Below are 18,922 nucleotides of genomic sequence, written 5' to 3' on the forward strand. Positions count from 1 at the left end.
TTGATTGTGTTTGTTTTTTCTGCTTCTCATGACCTCTGACCCCAACACACATGTTTGAGTTTCAGTGAAACCTGACGCTCACACTGTTTGTTTTTAGTCATTTAAGTTTCTTTATTCATCCTTTTTTCTTTTATTTGTAAAAACTGTCAAACAAAACAAACAAAAAAAGAGTTAAAATGCAGTACAGGTGGATAATAAACTTTGTTTTCAGTCTCGAGCTCTGAACGCCGTCTGTGAGAAGACAGCACAGGTGACCTCTGACCCCTCAAAGAGTGACATGACCTGTCTGGAGGAAGTTCACATCACAAACATCAGAGCCGGAGAAGGACTGGTGAGTTCAGGGTCCACACGCTGCGCTACGGTGGCCTGCAAGTTCTTCTTCTTATTATTATTTAGTAAAAGACGTTTACTCAATATAAACTGTTTCCTCTGACAGGGAATCTACATCAAGTCCACGTACGACGGACTTCACGTGGTGACGGGAACCACAGAGAACGTGAGTTTGTTTCCTGCTGTTGAAACACTGCTGTTGTGTTGTTTGTGTTAAATGTGTGTGCTTGTCAGTCTCCTGCAGATAAAACCCAGAGGATTCACGCAGGAGACGAGGTCGTGCAGGTCAACCAGCAGACGGTGGTGAGTCTGAAATACTCAAGTACGCAAGTGTGTACTTGTGTACTTGGAAAGTACATACTTGTCAAGTACGGGAGTACACAAGTCTGATTCTTCTATTGGAACAGCGGTGTACTTCCTTGTTCTACTGTCTGAATGACAGGTGGCGCCAAGTGCTGCAGCCTCATCACCGCCACCTACAGTGTTGATAAATGAACATATGAAATACTTTTAATAAATGCAGATATATTGTAATTATTTTCACATTTTCAATATTTAACTTCATTTATTAATTTATTTTTATTAAAATATACAGAACAATGTGGAAATAGATATATTACAGAATTGTAGACTAGTGTGTGTGTATGTACAGTATATATACGTACATATTATATTTAAATTGGGACTTTAATATAAATCTAAAATTCAAAGTTAAAATAAATAAAACATTAATAATATACAAACTTTCAAACTGTCGTTTCCATTAAAAACAAAATAACACGTCAACAAGAAATCTATGGATCACACCGAGCATCTAATGACAGCGACGTCATGATGTCATCAGGACAGCGCCGAGCGTCCGCAGAGGCGGAGCTTATCACCTCCGACAAACGTCGCTGCCAAACTATAAATACGTCATATCTTCATACACAAACCACACGTTAGAATTCTAAATGACTCATTTCTCGCCTCAAATGATCTTAAATCTTAAACACAGAGAAATATTTATTTCAGATTTATATTTCTATTATCTGCTGCTGTGTTCCGCCGAAATGCATTCTGGGATACATGGCCATCCCAAGTACACTTAAGTCACTTCCGATGCAGACTTGGTAAAAATGGGCGGAGCGAGAACACTTTGGTGAATGTCGTCACGTTCTGCTCTGTGATTGGTTCAGGTCGGGTGGCAGCTGAAGCACCTGGTGGACAAGTTGAGGGCGGAGACAGGAAGCGTCGCCCTGGTGGTGAAGAAGAGGCCGCGCGGCGTGTCCGGCGGCTTTGCTCCCGCGCCTCTGAAGAACCTGCGCTGGAGGCCGCCGCTCGTTCAGGTGACTGATTCACAACGATCCCACAGAATGGACCAGACAGTGAACGCATCACAGCTCCCTTGTCCACAGTGAGCTAAAATCACTGATTTTCTCTATGAGGTTTGGTGTGGGAGAGTGGGAGAAAAAAACTCACTGATTTTAGCTGATTAACAAAGATTTAACAGATAAAATCTACGTCAGTTTAAGTCTACGATAACTTTAAGAACATGTTCACGTCTTTATTTCACTGTGAGACAGACTTTTCCTACAGGAAACTGAAGTTTGTAAACCACTCACTCTCCCACACCAAAGCCCATAGAGAAAACCAGTGATTTTAACATCACACACACACACAGTTGTTGATCCACTGCTGCCTCCATCACTACGTTCAAATTACTTATTTATATCATTTCGGCTTTTGAAATCCTTCACTCAGACTTCCCTCAGTGACACAAAGTGACCACACGAGGCAGCAGTAGACCAGCAGCTCCTGTGTCCCTGCAGCTAAAATCACTGGTTTTCTCTATGGGCTTTGGTGTGGGAGAGTGAGTGGTTTACAAACTTCAGTTTCCTGTTGGAAAAGTGTGTCCCACAGAAACCTGTGCAGCCTCTCAGTCTGCTGCTCCTCTGAAGTGTGTGACTGAACAATGGAACTCTTCTTTTTCCCTGGAAAAGTCTTTGGGAGAGGAAACAGTCCAGCGTGATGTGAGGCCTCCGAGGAAGACGCCTCACACGTGCGTCGCTTCACAGTGGGACTGCGTTTGACGGCGTTTGTGTTGACACAGTCAGGATGTGAGTGTTTGGGGGAGATAATCTTCCTCCATGAGTTCACGCTCTAATCTCAGAGCAATGAAAACAGAGCTTGCGTCTTTTGGTCCCGCCCACCATTTAGTTCAAAGGTCATCAGTGCTCACATCAGCCTGGAAATCACCAGCTGCAAATCAAATCTATAAAATGTCAGAAAGACACTTTAAGCCACGAAACAAAAGACTTGTCAAATATAATCTACATAATCTGCAGTCTACGATATCTGCGTCACATGTTCACGTCTTTATCTCACTGTGAGACAGACGTCTATAATCCACTCACACTCCCACACCAAAGCCCACAGAGAAAACCAGTGATTTTAGCTGTGGGGACACAGGAGCTGCTGGTCCTCTGCTGCCTCGTGTGGTCACTTTGTGTCACTGACGTCAATCTGACAGTGTGGGTGTGGGGGGGGGGGGGGGGGGGTGAGTGAGTGAGTGTGTGTGTGTGTGTGTGTGTTGTGTTTGCTGCTTTATTTCACATTAGGACCTGTACTTTGACCTATTGACAAATAATCAGCTGTGACTGTTGATTTAAAATAATTTAGATGGAATGTAAGTCTGACCTTTGACCTGCTCCTGTTTCCTGCTGCATCTTAAACTCTGTCCTCTCCTTCCTCTCCTTCCTCTCCTTCTTCGTTTCCTTCTCCCTCTCCTTCCTGTCCTCCCTCTCCCTCTCCCTCTCCTTCCTCTCCTCCCTCTCCTTCCTGTCCTCCCTCTCCTCCCCCTCCCCCTCCCTCTCCTCCTCCTCCCTATCCTCCTCGCAGACGTCTCAGCGAGCGTCGGGTCTCTACAGATCTCAGCGGTTTGAAACGTCAGACGTTCCTGGGAAGAGAGCGGCCATCTTAGATCTGTACATCCCTCCTCCGCCCGCTGCACCGTACGGACCAGTGTGAGTTATTATATTTGTATTTATATTGAAAGTGGAATCATGTCACGTTTGAAGAGGAATTCATATTAAATGTACGTGAAGAAAACGGAAACATTGCTTGTAATTTTATTTTTATGTAAAAAAAACAAATCTTCTTCTTCTTCTTCTTTTTCTCGCAGAGACGGAAACACAAACTTGTCTCAAGGCGTCAAACTCCGGCCCAGGTCTCCGAACTCGCACCTGGACTCGGACACGCGGCGGCGCCGCGGTGTCGACGCAGACGACATCCGGACATCTGTCGGCCCGCCCCCCGAACCCAACCAGCCAATCCCCGTCCGATTCCGACAACGATCTTCCGCGCGATGTGAGTGAACCCCACCGTGACATTTAAAATCCACAGAAGAAGAAGAACAAACTGTCAGATCCTCGAAGAACTGACCTGTTGATAAAATTAAACGACATTTTATTTACTACACTCTTAAGTCATGAAGGACAAAAATGTCCACTTCCAAAACCAGTGATAAAACTTCACAGATGCATTTTTTCAGCTGCGCGCAAAACTACCAAACATTCAATCATACAGTTGTGTGCAAAAGTGATTTCTTATTTTTTAGCATGTTTGTCACACATGTTTCAGATTATCAAACAAATTTAAATACTAGACAAAGACAACACAAGTTAACACAAAATGCAGTTTTAAGTGATGATTTTATTTATTATGGGAAAAAAAATATCCCAAAAAGGAAGACATCATGCCGTGATCTATAGCAATTCAGGAACTAATGACAAACAAAGTAATTGACATCTATCGGTCTGAAAAGGTTACAAAGACCTTAATAAAGCTTTGGGACTCCAGAGAACCACGGTGAGGGCCATTATTCACAAATGGAGAAAACATGGAACAGTGGGCAACCTCCCCATGAGTGGGCAGCCGACAAGAATTACCCCAATAGTGCAGCGACGACTCATCTAAGAGGTCACAAAATGCCCCAGAACAACATCTAAAGAACTGCAGGCCTCACTCAGTGTTCATGACTCCACCATAAGAAAGACGGGGCAAAAATGACGTGTGTCCCATTACATCTGGCGTAAAAGTAACACCACATTTCAGAAAAAGAACATCATACCAACAGTCAAATATGGTGGTGGTGGTGTGATGGTGTGGGGCTGTTTTGCTGCTTCAGGACCTGGAAGACTTGCTGTGATACATGGAACCATGAATTCTGCTGTCTATCAAATAATCCTGAAGGAGAATGTGCGGCCACAGCGAACTTGGGGTCTGCAGCAGGACAATGATCCGAAGCACACCAGCAAGTCCACTTCTGAATGGCTAAAGAAAGACAAAGTGAAGACTTTGGAGTGGCCTCGTCAAAGTCCTGACCTGAATCCTTTTGAGATGCTGTGGCATGACCTTAAAAAGGCGCTTCATGCCCGAAAACCCTCCCTGAATGACAACAATCCTGCAAAGATGAGTGGGCCACAATTCCTCCACAGCGTTGTAAAAGACTCATTGCAAATTATCGCAAACGCTTGATTGCAGTTGTTGCTGCAAAGGGCGGCCCAACCAGTTGTTAGGTTTAGGGGACAAACACTTTTTCACACAGGGCCGTTTGGTTTACATTTGTTTTCCCTCCCTTAATAATAAAAACCTTCATTGTGTTTACTTGTGTTGTCTTTGACTTATATTTAAATTTGTTTTGATCTGAAACATTTAAGTGTGACAAACATGCTAAAAAATAAGAAATCAGGAAGGGGGCAAACACTTTTGCACACAACTGTCTTTGTTATATTCTTTAAAACTTTTTTTTTTAATCAACCTGGGATTTAAAGGGTTAAAATACCAATAATAATAATTATTATTATTCAACATCTGATCATTCTGATCAGGACTGGAGTTGACAAAAATATTCATCTGTGCTATTTTCTAAGCACTTTTTTGAAAGTGGACATTTTTGTCCATAATGACCTAAGAGGGTAGACAATTTTAAATCTGCTGCTAATCTTTGACATATTTACGACCCCTGACATCTGAAAATAACTTTTTTTTTCCTTTTTAAATAAATAACATTTCTAATCTCCTGTGGAAACGGGAAACTCTTTGTTGTTGTTGTTGTTGTCGTCGTCGTCGTCGTCGTTGGTGTCGGTGAATCAGGTTTCAGTCGTCTGGTTTTTTTCGCAGGTAAACCTCGACCCGTCTCGATGCCGGTGGAGTCTCTCTCGAACTCCAGCTCCTCCAGAGCCGGAGCTCAAGGACGGAAAGGTAAGTCACACCTGTGACACCTGTGACAGCGGTCACATGACCCTAATCTGAGTGTAATCTGACCGTGATCAGGCGTCATTAACGTGCGAGGACAAACAGCAGCAGGAGACGAGGAGATCATTAACAACCAGACCTGATACACACTCTGTGTGTGTGTGTGTGTCAGAGTTTTCTGCTTCTTAAATGTGAATATTTTCTGTTTTCTTTGCTTCATAAAACAAAGAAAATCCATGTTGTGGACAAAAACAAGACGTATGAGGACATCGTCATTTCCAGAGTTTTCTGAACTAAACATCTCATTGATTCATTCAAGAAATAACTGTCATATGAATCACTTAATAGTTTATTCTGTTATTCTTATAAACTGTTTAGAACATTTACAATAAAACAGTGAAGGAGATCAAATATTGCATTTATAGTTATTAATAAAAGAGAAAAAACACATGTAACTCCGGTGTAGTCCTCATGGAGACCAAAACCTGGTCCTAATGAGGCAGCGTCAGGTAATCAACCTGGCATTTAAAGGGTTCAAATCCTAATAATAATTATTCTTCAAAATTTGACAAACATTTTCATCTGTACTGTTTTTATAGCCCTTTAGGAAGTGGACATGTTAGTCCTTAATGACTTCAGAGGGTAGAAAACTTTACATTAGAAATGTATTTATTATTTTTTATGACCTTTTTCTGTCACAAACACCACCAGTAGTCCTCATGGAGACCAAAACCTGGTCCTAATGAGGCAGAAGTGGGACTGATTTGAATTGTGCTTATGGTTAGCGTTAGTCATTAACTGGTTATAGTTAATGCGGAGTCCTGTGTCAGATAATCAGATGAAAGTAAACTCACGTGGTCTCCGTCCTGTCGTGGTCTGAACAGGTCCAGAGGTTCTCCACCGGTACCTGAGCAACGAGGGCATCAGCGCCATCGCGGAGGAGGAGCCGTGTTTCCCTCTGCCGTACCGGCGCCACCCGTCTGTCCGTGGTGTGGACCACATCAGAGGCAGCCAGTGCTTCATCAACACCGACCTGCACAACAGCGCCACCATCCCCTACCAGGAGGCGTCGGCCAAGAAGTCTGCCGCCGCCACCGCCACAGCGTCTGCTGCTGTTCCTTCTCCTCCGGTCAAACAGTCCACGTCGGTGCTCGCGGGCTGGTTGGCTCGACTCCGCCTCCTCAGCCACTGACGTCAAACAAGGAGAAAATGTAGTTTTTAAAGGTTTCCTTCAGGGACGAGTCGGCTGATTCCTGATCGAGCGACCAACGAGACCATGATCTCACATAATGTCCTTTATTTTCACCTGACCTGGTTCATAGAAGTGAACTCCAGGTCATTGTGGGCGTGGCTTAAGGCAGTGTCTCTTAAAACAACATCAGTTGTGGACGTGTTCACATGAATCGCAGCTAAAAAAATTTGGAAAATTAGCAAATTTGTTTGGGGGAACCAAAGAAAAGTCTCCTGTGACCCCATCTGTGGATCCTGACCCAGTGTTTGGGAACCACTGGTCTAACGTCAAACACTGCTTTTGAGTATTTGAAATTGACTGATTCATGTTTACGAGCCGTGACGTCGGTCAGGAGATTCGTGACGAACACTCGTGGTCTCATTGTTTTTGTTTTTTAAAATCCTCAGAAATGATTGGATTATTTGTCAAATGTCACGTCTGCAGTCGCTCGATTTGAAATATTTGAACATCTTTGTGTGAAACCACTAAACGTCGAGTTTACGTAAATAATCCACAACTCTGTGAGTAATGCAAGTATCTACAATTCCAATTTGTCTAATTTTACAACCAAATATCTGTGAAATTAACGAAATTATCAAAATACTGCGGAAAAAAGTATAAGTAAGTATAAATCGCTAATTGGATAAAGTGACTTTTCACTGATTTCGTGACAAAACTGAGAAGAATTGGATTTGTTTCGTGTCGTTGACTCTTTGTCAGATTGGAACGTCCTCGGCTCCGAACTCCGAAGTTTGACGTCACCGCCTGCTGCAATCTGCGTCATTTACCGTTTAACCAGATTAAACGGTAACGGTATTTTCTCTCCACTGAAACGTCAACGTCCTCTAAAACGTTATTTGTTAAAGTTGAACGCGCTGCGCTTTCGTACAGAAGCAAACAAATATGACGTTAAACAGTAAAATGCCGTAAAGAGAATGAAACTTTATCGTCTTTAATTTGTTTACATGTTGTTTATCTTAAGCGGTTGTTATGTCATCTCTTTTTTTCCCTTCATCTCAGGAGAATTAACGACTTTTATCCCTAAAAACCAAAAAGAATTGTAAAAATGTATTTAAATGCAGCGTCGGTGAAATATCGGATAAAGATGTCTGCGAAAACGTCCTTTTAGGGTTTGCATTCTACGATTATTTCAGAAATGCCTTTACAAAGTGCTTTTATTGTGAAACTGAACATATCAAAGAACGTTAGTTAGACGTTTACCAATGTAGCATACATATATATATATATATATATTTTTTTTAATGAAAATTTAAAAATGTTATTTTATATTATAACTTTATTGTGTTTTTTGTTTTCCAATAAATATTGTAAAAAAAAACACCAAAAAACATCCAAATAACGTTGTGAAACCGAAGTAATCAAACTCACAGCAGTTGAATGTTGACACCACAGAGAAAAGTTTCATTAAAATTTTGATTACGTGTCTGCAGAAAGTGTCGGGTAAAAACCAGCTGATGTAAAAATGTCTGCTGTACATTTATACGTTAAGAAAACGTTGAATTCCCATGTTTTTTGGTTGGAGTTCCTCAGGGAAGCGTCATGGATCCCCTGAAGTTTACGATCTGAGAAACTCTCATCTTATAAGTATTTCTCGTCTGTTTCTTTGTACTAACAAAAAATAATTATGTGTCAGCTACTGTGTGAAACAGACTTTTATTTTTGAAAGACTAACTTTTCTGGGTTTTTGTGCCTAACATTTCTATTTAGAGACTTTTTAAATAATAAGTGTAATAGAGTAATATTTTATAAAAAATATAAATAAATAAATACTGTACATTTTACAAAAGGTTTATTAATCAGTGTTGGAAAATCAAAGGTTCCAATAAAAACATTGCAATACTGTTACCAATAAAACGTGTTTAAATCATCTTAATGCAGGACTTTTGAGCAGCTTGTGATGTTAAAAGTGTTTTTCCTCTCGTTTAATTTGAGATTATAAAATATTCTGAATAATTTTCCTGAAAAAACACTTTTCCTGATTGTTTTCTACTTCATTAGCGTCTTCTGCCATCAAACCCTCATCATCATCATTATCTGCAGAGAGGATCATGGGAACTGTGTTGAGCTAAAGTTACATAATCCTGTATTTGACGTTGTTTAATTCAGGTTCAGTTTGTTTTTTTGTCGTTAAAATCTTTATTTTCTCCACATTTCCAGCTTGTTGTTTCTGTGACACAAATGAAAATAAAGTTCAGTTTAAAAACAATTCTCTGTGAACAGTTGAATTTTAGGAGGCGGAGCTGAGATGCAGCTGGATCTTATGTCGCACTGCCATCTAGTGGTTAATGTTGGAACTACACAGCGTCATTTATGCTTTACTTTTTGTTTGGTAACGTTTCTTTAAATAATCATTTCAGAGTGAATGTGTTTTTGTTTCCCAGATTTTTGCAAATGCATTAAAATATTTAAAAGTTTTCCGACTGGCGACATCAGCTTCTTTATTGTGATATTAGCACAAGATAAAAACAACGGCTCTACTTCTGTGTTTATATTCTGAGAAAACGATGAGAAGTGAGAGCGGGTGAAGATCATGGGAAACAGGAAGGAGGTTTATACATGAGCGTGTGATGGTGATGATGATGATAATGATGATGATTCTGTGGTCAGTTTCTGTTCAGACAGACGGTTTCCTCCTGCAGTAGCAGCAGAAGTAACAGCAGCAGCAGCAGGTGAAAAATACTCTGTTTTTATGTTCATTTTCTCAGAAAATTCAAACTAAAATAAAACTGAGCAGGTGAAAGCTGCTGTGTTGTGTGTGTCGTGTGGTGTCGTGTGGTGTTGTGCTGGTGCAGGAGGGATGAGTCGGCGGCGTGTGTCGGTCAGAAACCTGGGTCCGGTGGACATTCAGGGCTGGCTTCAGCGCAGGAAAGACAGACAAAGTTTCCTGGGAAGTAAATGGAAAAAATACTGGTTTGTGTTGAAGAAGAGTTTTCTGTACTGGTACATCGACAAGATGGTGAGACAAACACACACACACACACATACACAATACTACTTTAATTTTATTGTTGAAAAGGTCAAAAATGTTCGTAGATAAACTAAATTATCTTAAAGTCACAGTTCAGATTTTTTGTGTGGTCGTAAAAAAAACACACGTACTGACCCTTTATCAGTGCGTAATGTACTGCTGCTAACAACTAGCCTGAGACACAGAGGCTGGATCTGAGTACAACTATGCTATCTGTTAGCTAACCGTTTGCTAATCATTGCCTATCTGTTCACTAAGTCTTTGCTCACTGTTCGCTAAGTATTCGCTAACTGTTCGCTAAGTATTCACTGACTGTTCGCTAAGCATATCTGTTTGCGGCGCAGTTTGCTAAGTTATTTTCCTCTCGCGCGAAACCAGTTGCTAAGTGTTTGCTAAATATTCGCTATCTGAACAGTTCGCTAACGGTTTGCCATCCGTGAGTTTACTGTTTGCCAGCTGTGAGCTAACACGGCCTCCATCTTGTGTGCAGGCTGAAAAAGCAGAAGGATTCATCAACCTGTGCGGTTTCACGGTTGAACAGGCCAAACAGTCCAGGAGGAAACAGTACGACCTTTGACCTTTTTCTGTGGTTTCTGTGTGAAGAAGAAGAAAAAAAGTACAGAATGAATAAAAAAGACTTTCTTTTTTCTCATGTGGTTTCAGTGCCATGGCAGCGACTCATCCACAGGTGGTGACCATCGTCATGGCAGCAGAGAACGCCACCGAGATGAACAAGTGAGTGTTTCACAAACTAAAAAAACCTACGTCAGTCAGTAAGTCTACGATGTCTTTAAGAACGTGTTCACGTCTTTATCTCACTGTGAGACAGACTTTTATAAACCACTCACTCTCCCACACCAAAGCCCATAGAGAAAATCAGTGATTTTACCATCACACACACAGGAGTTGTTGATCCACTGCTGCCTCCATCACTAAGTTCTAATGTCTTATTTTGTAAAATTCGGCTTTTGAAATCCTTTGTTCAGATTTACTTCAGTGACACAAAGTGACCACACGAGGCAGCAGAGGACCAGCAGCTCCTGTGTCCCTGCAGCTAAAAGCACTGATTTTCTCTATGGACTTTGGTGTGGGAGAGTGTTTGTTTCTCCATGTTGAATTTTAACATAAATGTTAATTTTTTTATTTTAACATTGAACGACAGCACATGAATGTCGCTGAGGAGTCGTTGAAGTCACATGACCGCACTTCCTCACCACTTTTTATAGAAATAATACGAGGAACCAGACGCCGTTTTTCATCGACTTCCTGTTTGTTTGTGTTAAACGTGAAAGCGATGTCGCATATTTCACGGTGTGTGTGTGTGTGTGTGTGTGTGCGCAGGTGGATCAGTAAACTATCAAAAGCTTCCGAGTCATGTGACTGTGATTTTTATGAGTAAATATCTGCATATACTTCTCCTTTATCTTTCAAGCACACGTGCTTTTCTTTTTTTTCTCCCGTTTCTTCCTCTTTTTTGTACTCATCTAATATATCTTCTATTCTTTTGTCGGTCTCTTATTTTCTTATATTTTCTTCTTCCTCTTCTGTCCTTCCGTGCGCTCATGTTTTCCCTTCATTATTCCATCTTACATTTATTTTATTTTTTTACTTCTTTTATTTCCATCAATCCAAACGTTCTTCCCTTCTTCCATTTTTACTTTCACGGAAACTTTCCCTCCCCTTCTTTAAATCCATGCTTCTTCTCTTGACGTCCTTCCTCGTCAGCCTGTCTCATTTACTTCGTCTTCTCCTGTCCCCCGTCCTCCTGTCCTCTCGTCCTCAGAGTGCTACAGCGAGGGCAGCGATCAGGACGGTGACGAGAGCGAGCTGACCGAACAGGAAACGGTGGATTCTGAAGACGTCGGCATGAAGCGTCACTGCGAGTCTCTGTCCTGCACCGAGACGCCATCGATCGGGTCTGAACGCACGTGCGGAGACGCCGCCTCAGTGGGAGGAGTCTGGAACAGAAGCAGGAGGAGGGCTTTTTCAGAAGGTCACAAGCATCTGACCTGGCTCGACCTTCATAGACCAAATATTCAACGTCTGGACCCTCAAAGACCAGACCTTCAACGACCGGACCCTCAAAGACCAGACCTTCAACAACCGGACCCTCAAAGACCAGACCTTCAACGACCGGACCCTCAAAGACCAGACCTTCAACAACTGGATGTCCCCAAGCCGGACAGAGACAGTGAAGCGGTTTCTCTTCCTCTGATCTACATCGGAGAGATGATCGAAGAGGAAGCGAGAGGAAACGGTAAACACCTGGAGTTATTGTAGACAAGAGCTCACATGTGGCAGCCATGTTTTCAAAGACACCAAAGCTTAGACTGGTTCCCTTTAAGTTCTCTGCTCACTTCCTGTTTGCAGAGACGCCTCTTGATGAGATGGAGAGTCTCTACGTCCACCTGAAGGCGTCCAGCTTGTCTCTGGTGGGACAGTCCAGTCACAGAGACTTCAGAGCCTCGTTCATCAGACGATGCAAGAACGACAAGGTCAACGAGAACCTTCACCTGCTCCGGATCCTCAGCAGCACGTTAAAGGTGAGTCCCGACATTTGGACGAGTGTCTTCGTCTCTGGTTTGTTTCAAACCACGTTTTCTTCCTCAGGCCAAAGAGGCGGAGCTGAAGGCGATGGAGCAGATCCTGACCGAGCCGGCGCTCTCACCGCCCACGTACAGGAAGTGGAAACTCGCTAACCTCGTCCTGCTGCAGGAGATCATTCAATGCAACCAGGCAGCAGGGGGCGCCGCAGGGTCGATGCCTCCCGAGCGGCTGAGGACGGGTTTCATGAATCGTGTTGGAACACGGTGGCCAAAGCAGGAAACTGCATCCATTTACACAGGAAACAAACCTGACGCTCCAACTGAACTTTGAACGGTCATTTAAAAAGGTGCTGTATGTAAAGGATGTACAACAGTGACCTCCAGTGGTTGAAAGGTGTAACTGCAGTGACCTCCAGTGGTTGAAAAGTGTAACTGCAACGCTCCCATTGACTGTTGTTCCTTCTGGTTCAGAGCAGCGTAGAATTTGGACGAAATTCCTGAAAAGTTTCAATGCGTTCCACTTTTTTTTAAACGCTGAACCTGTTTGTTTAGCTTTAGCACGTTAGCAACATGTGAAGATGAAACTCTGAAACAGCAGAGAAATTACATTAAATGTCCATAATGCGGCTTTGGCTCTAGATTTTCTTCAGGTTTAAAAGACATTTGAGAGAAACGTAAGTATTACGTTAAATAACTGAGGCTAACTGTAGCAGAGAGCTAACGTCTTCTTCCCGTTATAGGAGCTGTTTCCAGGATTACGATTAAAAAGGTAGTAGCTGTATTTTGCATGTGTGGAAAACATCTGTACGACAAGTGCTGTGAGCCGTAAGTGGCCAAATTGGTAGTGGGCGGAGCAATGGGCAAAAAAAATGTAAACCTTATCATCTACGCCTGAGGATCAGTGAAAGAGCAACGACCACGTGAACGTAAGAAACAAGATAAACGCCATGATGTGTAAACAATTCCATATAAAACCCTTTAAATAACAGATTCACTCGAGTACAATTGTATGATTTGATTTTAAACTCATACGAGCACAGGGTTGTTTTTCTTCAGACGTGGGGACAAAGGGACCAAACAAACGTGGACAGTAAACAAATTTATTTTGTCATCTGCAGAATTTTACAGCTGGAATTCTGGGAATTCAAACACGACGTCTTTGCCTGTGAGCTTCTTGTAGACACCAGAGAAGGTCTCCACCTGGAGGACAGAGCAGACAACACACGTCCAATGAGAATGACTTTGTCCTCATGAAACATCTTTAATACATTTAACTGATTATATCGTTTTAACTTCTTTACACCAGACACTTGTTAAAATACTTCTTTAAAAATATAAAATATTTTTTGAGCCAATGTTGGAGAGTTTGCTTCTCCTGACCAAAGAAAGCAGAAGATCTTCAGCTGAAATGTTTCTCCTGAAGATCTGACTGACTGTCAGAATTAGGTTCAGAGGTGAAGGTAAACTGTGTGACTTTTAAATGTCTGTGCTTCAGGTTCTTCTGAGTCAGAAGAACCTGAAGCACAGACATTTAAAAGTCACTAAACGTCACAACACAAAAACACCAGGCTGTGGAATGAATGTGCACTTTTTCAGGCACCTTCCTGAACCCTGATAACGTCTCTAACACAGACATCGTGTGCACTGCATGGTTTAGCTCCCCAGTCACGGTCCGTTAAGACTCTGGGAAGATGTAGGAATATGCAGGACGCTCGTCCTCGCCGGCCGACGGCCGGGGACAGAGCTTTGTCTCCGACATTGTGGAATGGGACTTTACGTCTTGGCTCGAGAGCTACGCTCCCTTACGCCACGAGGACAGAGCCGGCGAGAGGCACTCGCCGGATGTCCATGTCGGGGGCTTAAACGCTCAAACATGGGTACGGATCCGAGTCTCACTCACTTTGTGTTCCACGTTGTTCTGCTGAGCCTTGTCCAGGTGGACCTTGATGAGTCTGCTGCTGTCCAGTTTCACTCTGATCCTCTTACCCACGATCTCGCTGGGAAACACCAGGTCCTCCAAGATGGCGTCGTGGACGGAGGTCAGGGTACGACTGGAGGACGACGAGACAAAGACCAGGCATCAACTCAGTCCTCACAATTTAACTTTTCAACTATTTTTACTCAAACTAAAGACGCAGAGATACAGAAAGTCCTCTGTCAAGTTTAACTTTAATCCGGTAAAATTGACTGATTCTTCTTTCAATAAATGGACAAAATCAAGTCCAAACTGGCTCCTCCCACTTTAACACGATGCTACAGGTCGACTGACAGAACGGGACATTTTCAAAATTAGTAAAAATCAGCTGATTAATCAGTTAATCTCTAATCACAGCACATTCCACTTCTCCAGGGTCAAACTCTAGTACTTTAAAGGTCAAAGTTCATGCTTTTACATCACTGTAGTGCTTTATTTTTATGTGTGAGCTTTTCTACGGCAGACGCTGATTTATAGAAACCAGGGTTACACGTTGATGGTTGTTCAGTCTTAAAATGTTCTCAAATGTCTTGTTTTCACTTTGAATGATTTATGGAGCAAACAAACCAGAAAACATTCACATTTAAGAAGCTGAGAAATCACAAACTGGTTTTAATTATTATAAAACACTCAAGTTACTCCTTTAGCAAACAAATCATTAAACGAGCCATTTGTAGCACTTTTTCAAACCATTAAAATTTGAGTATCATGGATTTCAGGCACCTTCCTGAACCCCTGATAACGTCTCTAACACAGACATCGTGTGCACTGCATGGTTTAGCTCCCCAGTCACGGTCCGTAAAGACTCTGGGAAGATGTAGGAATATGCAGGACGCTCGTCCTCGCCGGCCGGCGGCCGGGGACGGAGCTTTGTCTCCGACATTGTGGAACGGGACTTTACGTCTCGGCTCGAGAGCTACGCTCCCTTACGCCACGAGGACAGAGCCGGCGAGAGGCACTCGCCGGATGTCCACGTCGGGGTTTAACTACGACTTCACATCTCTCTGTATGATTTTTGACCCATTATTAAAATAAAGCCAACATTGTCAAAAGCCTAAAAACACCAGATTTTTACTGTTGAGCTCAGATTGACCACAGAAACATAAACAAATTCACAGTAAACTTGGTTGAGTCAGCTCTGCTGTGACTTACTCACCTCCTCGGACGCTTCTGCTTATTCTTCGTGCGACTTTTCCTGGTGGGTTTGGGCAGAATCCTCCTCTGAAACATCAAACATCGTCCTCCCGTTAAGTCTGATCAGCTTTCACACAACAACACAATCACAATCCACAGGTCGTGTGAACAGTTGTATGAAGGCGGCCTATTTGGACCAGTGTGTCACAGTGGCTCACAGTGGACAAAACTGAACAGGTTTTCATTTTAAAGGCCACAAAAGGTTCAACAACACACTTGAAAACAAGTGAGGAATAAATGTTGCTACATCTAAAAACACACTGTAGAAATAAAACTGCTTTATTATAAATCACAAAAACACTAATAACATTTTATAAATGATTGGAAGCCACAGTAAGAACACTAAACATGGCTAACCTCTGTGCACTGCATGGTTTAGCCCCCCAGTCACAGTCCGTAAAGACTCTGGGAAGATGTAGGAATATGCAGAACGCTCGTCCTCGCCGGCCAATGGCCGGGGACGGAGCTTTGTCTCCGACGTTGTGGAACGGGACTTTACGTCTCGGCTCGAGAGCTACGCTCCCATACGCCACGAGGACAGAGCCGGCGAGAGGCACTCGCTGGATGTCCACGTCGGGATTATTAGATTAGACATTACAATCCCACTGCCGGGGAAGGACACTGTCTCAAAGCGGGTTCTTAAAAACCCATGTGGACAGATTGACAGGTCCAGAACAAACACCACCATCGTCGTCGTCTTTCTCACCTGTGCGATGAAGACCACGTGCTTTCCGCTGAACTTCTTCTCCAGCTCCCTCACCAGACGCACCTGAATCTTCTGGAAGGACTTCAGCTGAGGGACAGGGACAAAGATGATGATGGCTTTCCTGCTGCCACCAACCTCGATTTCCTGGAAACAAAGAGACAAGAAGACAAGATGAAAACTAACATTCAAGCCTTCTAAATGTTCTGCGCACAAAGTGGTAAAAGTAAGATGATTCCAGTATTTAAAATAGAACTTTAACAGAATTTAATGACTGAATACAAGAGCATTGTTATAACTGTAGAAGTGTGCACTGCATGGTTTAGCTCCCCAGTCACGGTCCGTAAAGACTCTGGGAAGATGTAGGAATATGCAGGACGCTCGTCCTCGCCGGCCGACGGCCGGGGACAGAGCTTTGTCTCCGACGTTGTGGAACGGGAATTTACGTCTTGGCTCGAGAGCTACGCTCCCATACGCCACGAGGACAGAGCCGGCGAGAGGCACTCGCCGGATGTCCACGTCGGGATCTTTCAGTTCTAACATTTGTAAAGAAGAAGCGACCGCGGTCGAGTGAAGACGCTCGTACCTTTGCTGCAGTGATGTTCAGCTCCCTCAGCTGAGCCTTCAGGTCAGAGTTCATCTCCAGCTCGAGCAAAGCCTGCAAGGAGACGAGTAGAACATACATTAGTCTGGAATATTCGCAGCTCAGTTAGCTCGGTAAACACATGGACCATCATGTCTGCCAAGGATCAATTCTGTGTTTTTATGAATTTGAAGCCAATGACATGTTGGCGGACAATTGCCCTAATGCACAATCTCTTCTTGGTTTTCAATAATCCAGCATTAGCTGAGCTGTCAGCCAAAGATACAGAGATGTTCCTCAGATTAAATTTCCCAGCATATTAAACATCAAATTATAGCATTTAGTGGAGGCTGAACAACTCTGTGCCCTCACGTTACTGAGATTTTAACACCGTATCGCCAGGTTTAACAAACAAGACTTTTTATACATTTAATTTTTATCACTACCCTTTCCTTAAAAATTCCATGTTTCCCCTTAACCTACTGCAAGTTAAGTTGTATTTTAAGTGCATTTAAGTGTCAGTTAACCCAACAACGTAGGTAAACTTCAATTTAATACTTTGAATTACCTAAAATTGTAAATACAGCCGTTTAATTTTACACTTTAAAATTTGCAGAAAATCCATATAAAACGGCGAAAATTAAACATTTAAAAAGATCCATTTCCGTGTGGCCCTCGTGCTTGTAGTGATGCCGATTTCACGTGTTCATATTAACAAAACGGACAGCCACATTTTCACCACATCATTCGGCAGAACTTGGTATAAAAACAGTCGGATGTGGAGCTTGCTCTTCTTACCTGGGAGATCCCAGACTCGAACTCGTCTGGCTTTTCGCCATTAGGCTTCACTATTTTCGCGTTGGTGCTGAACATGGCCTTTGTCTCTGCAGAGAAACGTAAACATCGTGAGTATTAACCACTGAAAAATAAAATCACAGATTTAACAAGTTTAAAAGAGCCAGCTCTGTGACCTGAAACCTCCAAAACAAGCATGGGACGTGCTAAGCTAAAGGCTAACCCAGTTAAATACCAAGAGGCACACGCACTTACATCACATTCAGACTTAAACCATAACATTTAGTTATCAAACACCGTTTAAAAAGATACCACTGCAATAAAACTGCAAACTGTGGGTTAGCTAGGCTATGCTACAACAGGGTAAAGATAACCGTTTAGCTTAGCCGACAGTCTTCTAACTTTTCCACAATCACACATGTGACTTTATAAACATAAAACACACGCAGTGGAGTGTGTTTGACGCGAGTTGACTTGTACACAGAGTTTAAGAATCCCACTTTAACCGCCATCACCTGTTCGAACACATGGACGGCCCGCTAACGGCTAGCTACAGCGAACACCCATTCACCGGGAACCACTCGACTCTACTACGCTCAATTTCGTGCTCCAGAAAAGCCATCCGCCGCTGCAAACCACTCAATCTAAGGCATCAATGTTTAAATAGACTCAACAATGCGTAAATGTATAAATATAACTGAATTAAAGTGTGTTTTAGAGGAGAAAAACCACTCCAGGGAAAATCAGCACGACTAACCTCTGTCAGTGACGGCCAAGGAAGAGACCGGACCATCGCGAGAGTTCAATTAATTCAATGGGAGCGGGTCGTGCCAATATCGCGAGATGCCGAGGTCCACGCCTTTGGCGGTAGTGGTGCTTTCAATGAGCACATAAAACACTTGGAAATGTCAAATCTATCAATGTGACCACACACTCATCTGTACTCTGAAATAAACACATTTGTTGTGCTTTTATGGGGTTTTCATTAAGTTCGTAATCAAGTTAAAACGACACTAGCAGCGAAAGGCATGGGAAAAGAAAACTAAATGCATTTTGATAGCGTTTATATTCCGTCCAACGTTTATTGAGAGGTAAACATACACATTTACATATTTTAAAGATAAGTATTTAATAATATTTCACTTATTTCATATTCTTGTCTTATTTGGTCGGTTGTGTATATGTGGCTATGTTTTAGGCACTTTGTATACTCGGACATGTGATATTTCAAAAAGTCTAAATGTAGATTAATGTAGGTATTTTTATTATTATTCCCGTAGCGGTAAATGTCGGAAATTAAACAATTTTACTGGATTCTGAAGAACACATTTAAACACA

General features: G+C 42.5%; 3 protein-coding genes and 4 non-coding genes across 8 annotated transcripts in view; 2 read left to right on the forward strand and 5 right to left on the reverse strand.

Moving 5' to 3' along the window:
- Window positions 1-9,027, forward strand: part of cnksr3 (cnksr family member 3) — a 23,715-nt gene extending 14,688 nt beyond the window's left edge. Inside the window, exons 6-13 of the mRNA XM_058613837.1 lie at window positions 212-331; window positions 437-496; window positions 565-633; window positions 1,509-1,658; window positions 3,211-3,335; window positions 3,494-3,678; window positions 5,494-5,574; window positions 6,453-9,027. Of these exons, the coding sequence (XP_058469820.1) occupies window positions 212-331; window positions 437-496; window positions 565-633; window positions 1,509-1,658; window positions 3,211-3,335; window positions 3,494-3,678; window positions 5,494-5,574; window positions 6,453-6,760 (1,098 nt within the window). The 3' untranslated portion in view covers window positions 6,761-9,027. The remainder of the gene's footprint in view (window positions 1-211; window positions 332-436; window positions 497-564; window positions 634-1,508; window positions 1,659-3,210; window positions 3,336-3,493; window positions 3,679-5,493; window positions 5,575-6,452) is intronic.
- Window positions 9,028-9,617: 590 nt separating this feature from the next.
- On the forward strand, window positions 9,618-12,927 carry LOC131444078 (interactor protein for cytohesin exchange factors 1-like). The gene is made up of 7 exons (XM_058614207.1): window positions 9,618-9,776; window positions 10,279-10,352; window positions 10,452-10,523; window positions 11,130-11,164; window positions 11,488-12,045; window positions 12,159-12,331; window positions 12,399-12,927. Exons 1-7 carry the CDS (start codon window positions 9,618-9,620, stop codon window positions 12,663-12,665), a joined length of 1,338 nt encoding a protein of 445 aa, XP_058470190.1. The 3' UTR covers window positions 12,666-12,927.
- Window positions 12,928-13,420: 493 nt separating this feature from the next.
- rps7 (ribosomal protein S7) lies at window positions 13,421-18,442 on the reverse strand. 2 transcript variants are annotated; one of them, XM_058614339.1, is made up of 7 exons: window positions 18,342-18,442; window positions 17,588-17,673; window positions 16,793-16,864; window positions 16,210-16,353; window positions 15,466-15,530; window positions 14,235-14,385; window positions 13,421-13,534 (listed from the first exon to the last, which is right to left on the reverse strand). In XM_058614339.1, exons 2-7 carry the CDS (start codon window positions 17,660-17,662, stop codon window positions 13,457-13,459), a joined length of 585 nt encoding a protein of 194 aa, XP_058470322.1. In that variant the 5' UTR covers window positions 17,663-17,673; window positions 18,342-18,442; the 3' UTR covers window positions 13,421-13,456. The 2 variants fall into 2 exon arrangements, with proteins under 2 accessions (XP_058470322.1, XP_058470323.1); XM_058614340.1 differs by lacking the exon at window positions 18,342-18,442 and adding an exon at window positions 18,100-18,246.
- On the reverse strand, window positions 13,970-14,189 carry LOC131444239 (small nucleolar RNA SNORA73 family). The gene has a single exon (XR_009233709.1). It is a non-coding gene; the product is annotated as a small nucleolar RNA SNORA73 family (small nucleolar RNA).
- LOC131444226 (small nucleolar RNA SNORA73 family) lies at window positions 15,069-15,288 on the reverse strand. The gene has a single exon (XR_009233698.1). It is a non-coding gene; the product is annotated as a small nucleolar RNA SNORA73 family (small nucleolar RNA).
- LOC131444227 (small nucleolar RNA SNORA73 family) lies at window positions 15,861-16,080 on the reverse strand. Its single transcript, XR_009233699.1, has one exon. It is a non-coding gene; the product is annotated as a small nucleolar RNA SNORA73 family (small nucleolar RNA).
- LOC131444237 (small nucleolar RNA SNORA73 family) lies at window positions 16,511-16,730 on the reverse strand. Its single transcript, XR_009233708.1, has one exon. It is a non-coding gene; the product is annotated as a small nucleolar RNA SNORA73 family (small nucleolar RNA).
- Window positions 18,443-18,922: the final 480 nt, after the last annotated feature.

The sequence above is a fragment of the Solea solea genome, chromosome 17, assembly GCF_958295425.1.
Source record: "Solea solea chromosome 17, fSolSol10.1, whole genome shotgun sequence".
NCBI lineage: Eukaryota > Metazoa > Chordata > Actinopteri > Pleuronectiformes > Soleidae > Solea > Solea solea.

Coding starts and splice junctions, on each gene's coding strand:
- rps7 (XM_058614339.1), bottom strand. CDS start 17,662: ATGTTCAGCACCAACGCGAAAATAGTGAAGCCTAATGGCGAAAAGCCA. Junction 16,354..16,792: donor TGAACATCACTGCAGCAAAG/GTACGAGCGTCT, acceptor CTTTGTTTCCAG/GAAATCGAGGTTGGTGGCAG. Junction 13,535..14,234: donor AGAACAACGTGGAACACAAA/GTGAGTGAGACT, acceptor TCTGTCCTCCAG/GTGGAGACCTTCTCTGGTGT.
- LOC131444078 (XM_058614207.1), top strand. CDS start 9,618: ATGAGTCGGCGGCGTGTGTCGGTCAGAAACCTGGGTCCGGTGGACATT. Junction 11,165..11,487: donor ATCAAAAGCTTCCGAGTCAT/GTGACTGTGATT, acceptor AAATCCATGCTT/CTTCTCTTGACGTCCTTCCT. Junction 12,332..12,398: donor TCCTCAGCAGCACGTTAAAG/GTGAGTCCCGAC, acceptor TTTCTTCCTCAG/GCCAAAGAGGCGGAGCTGAA.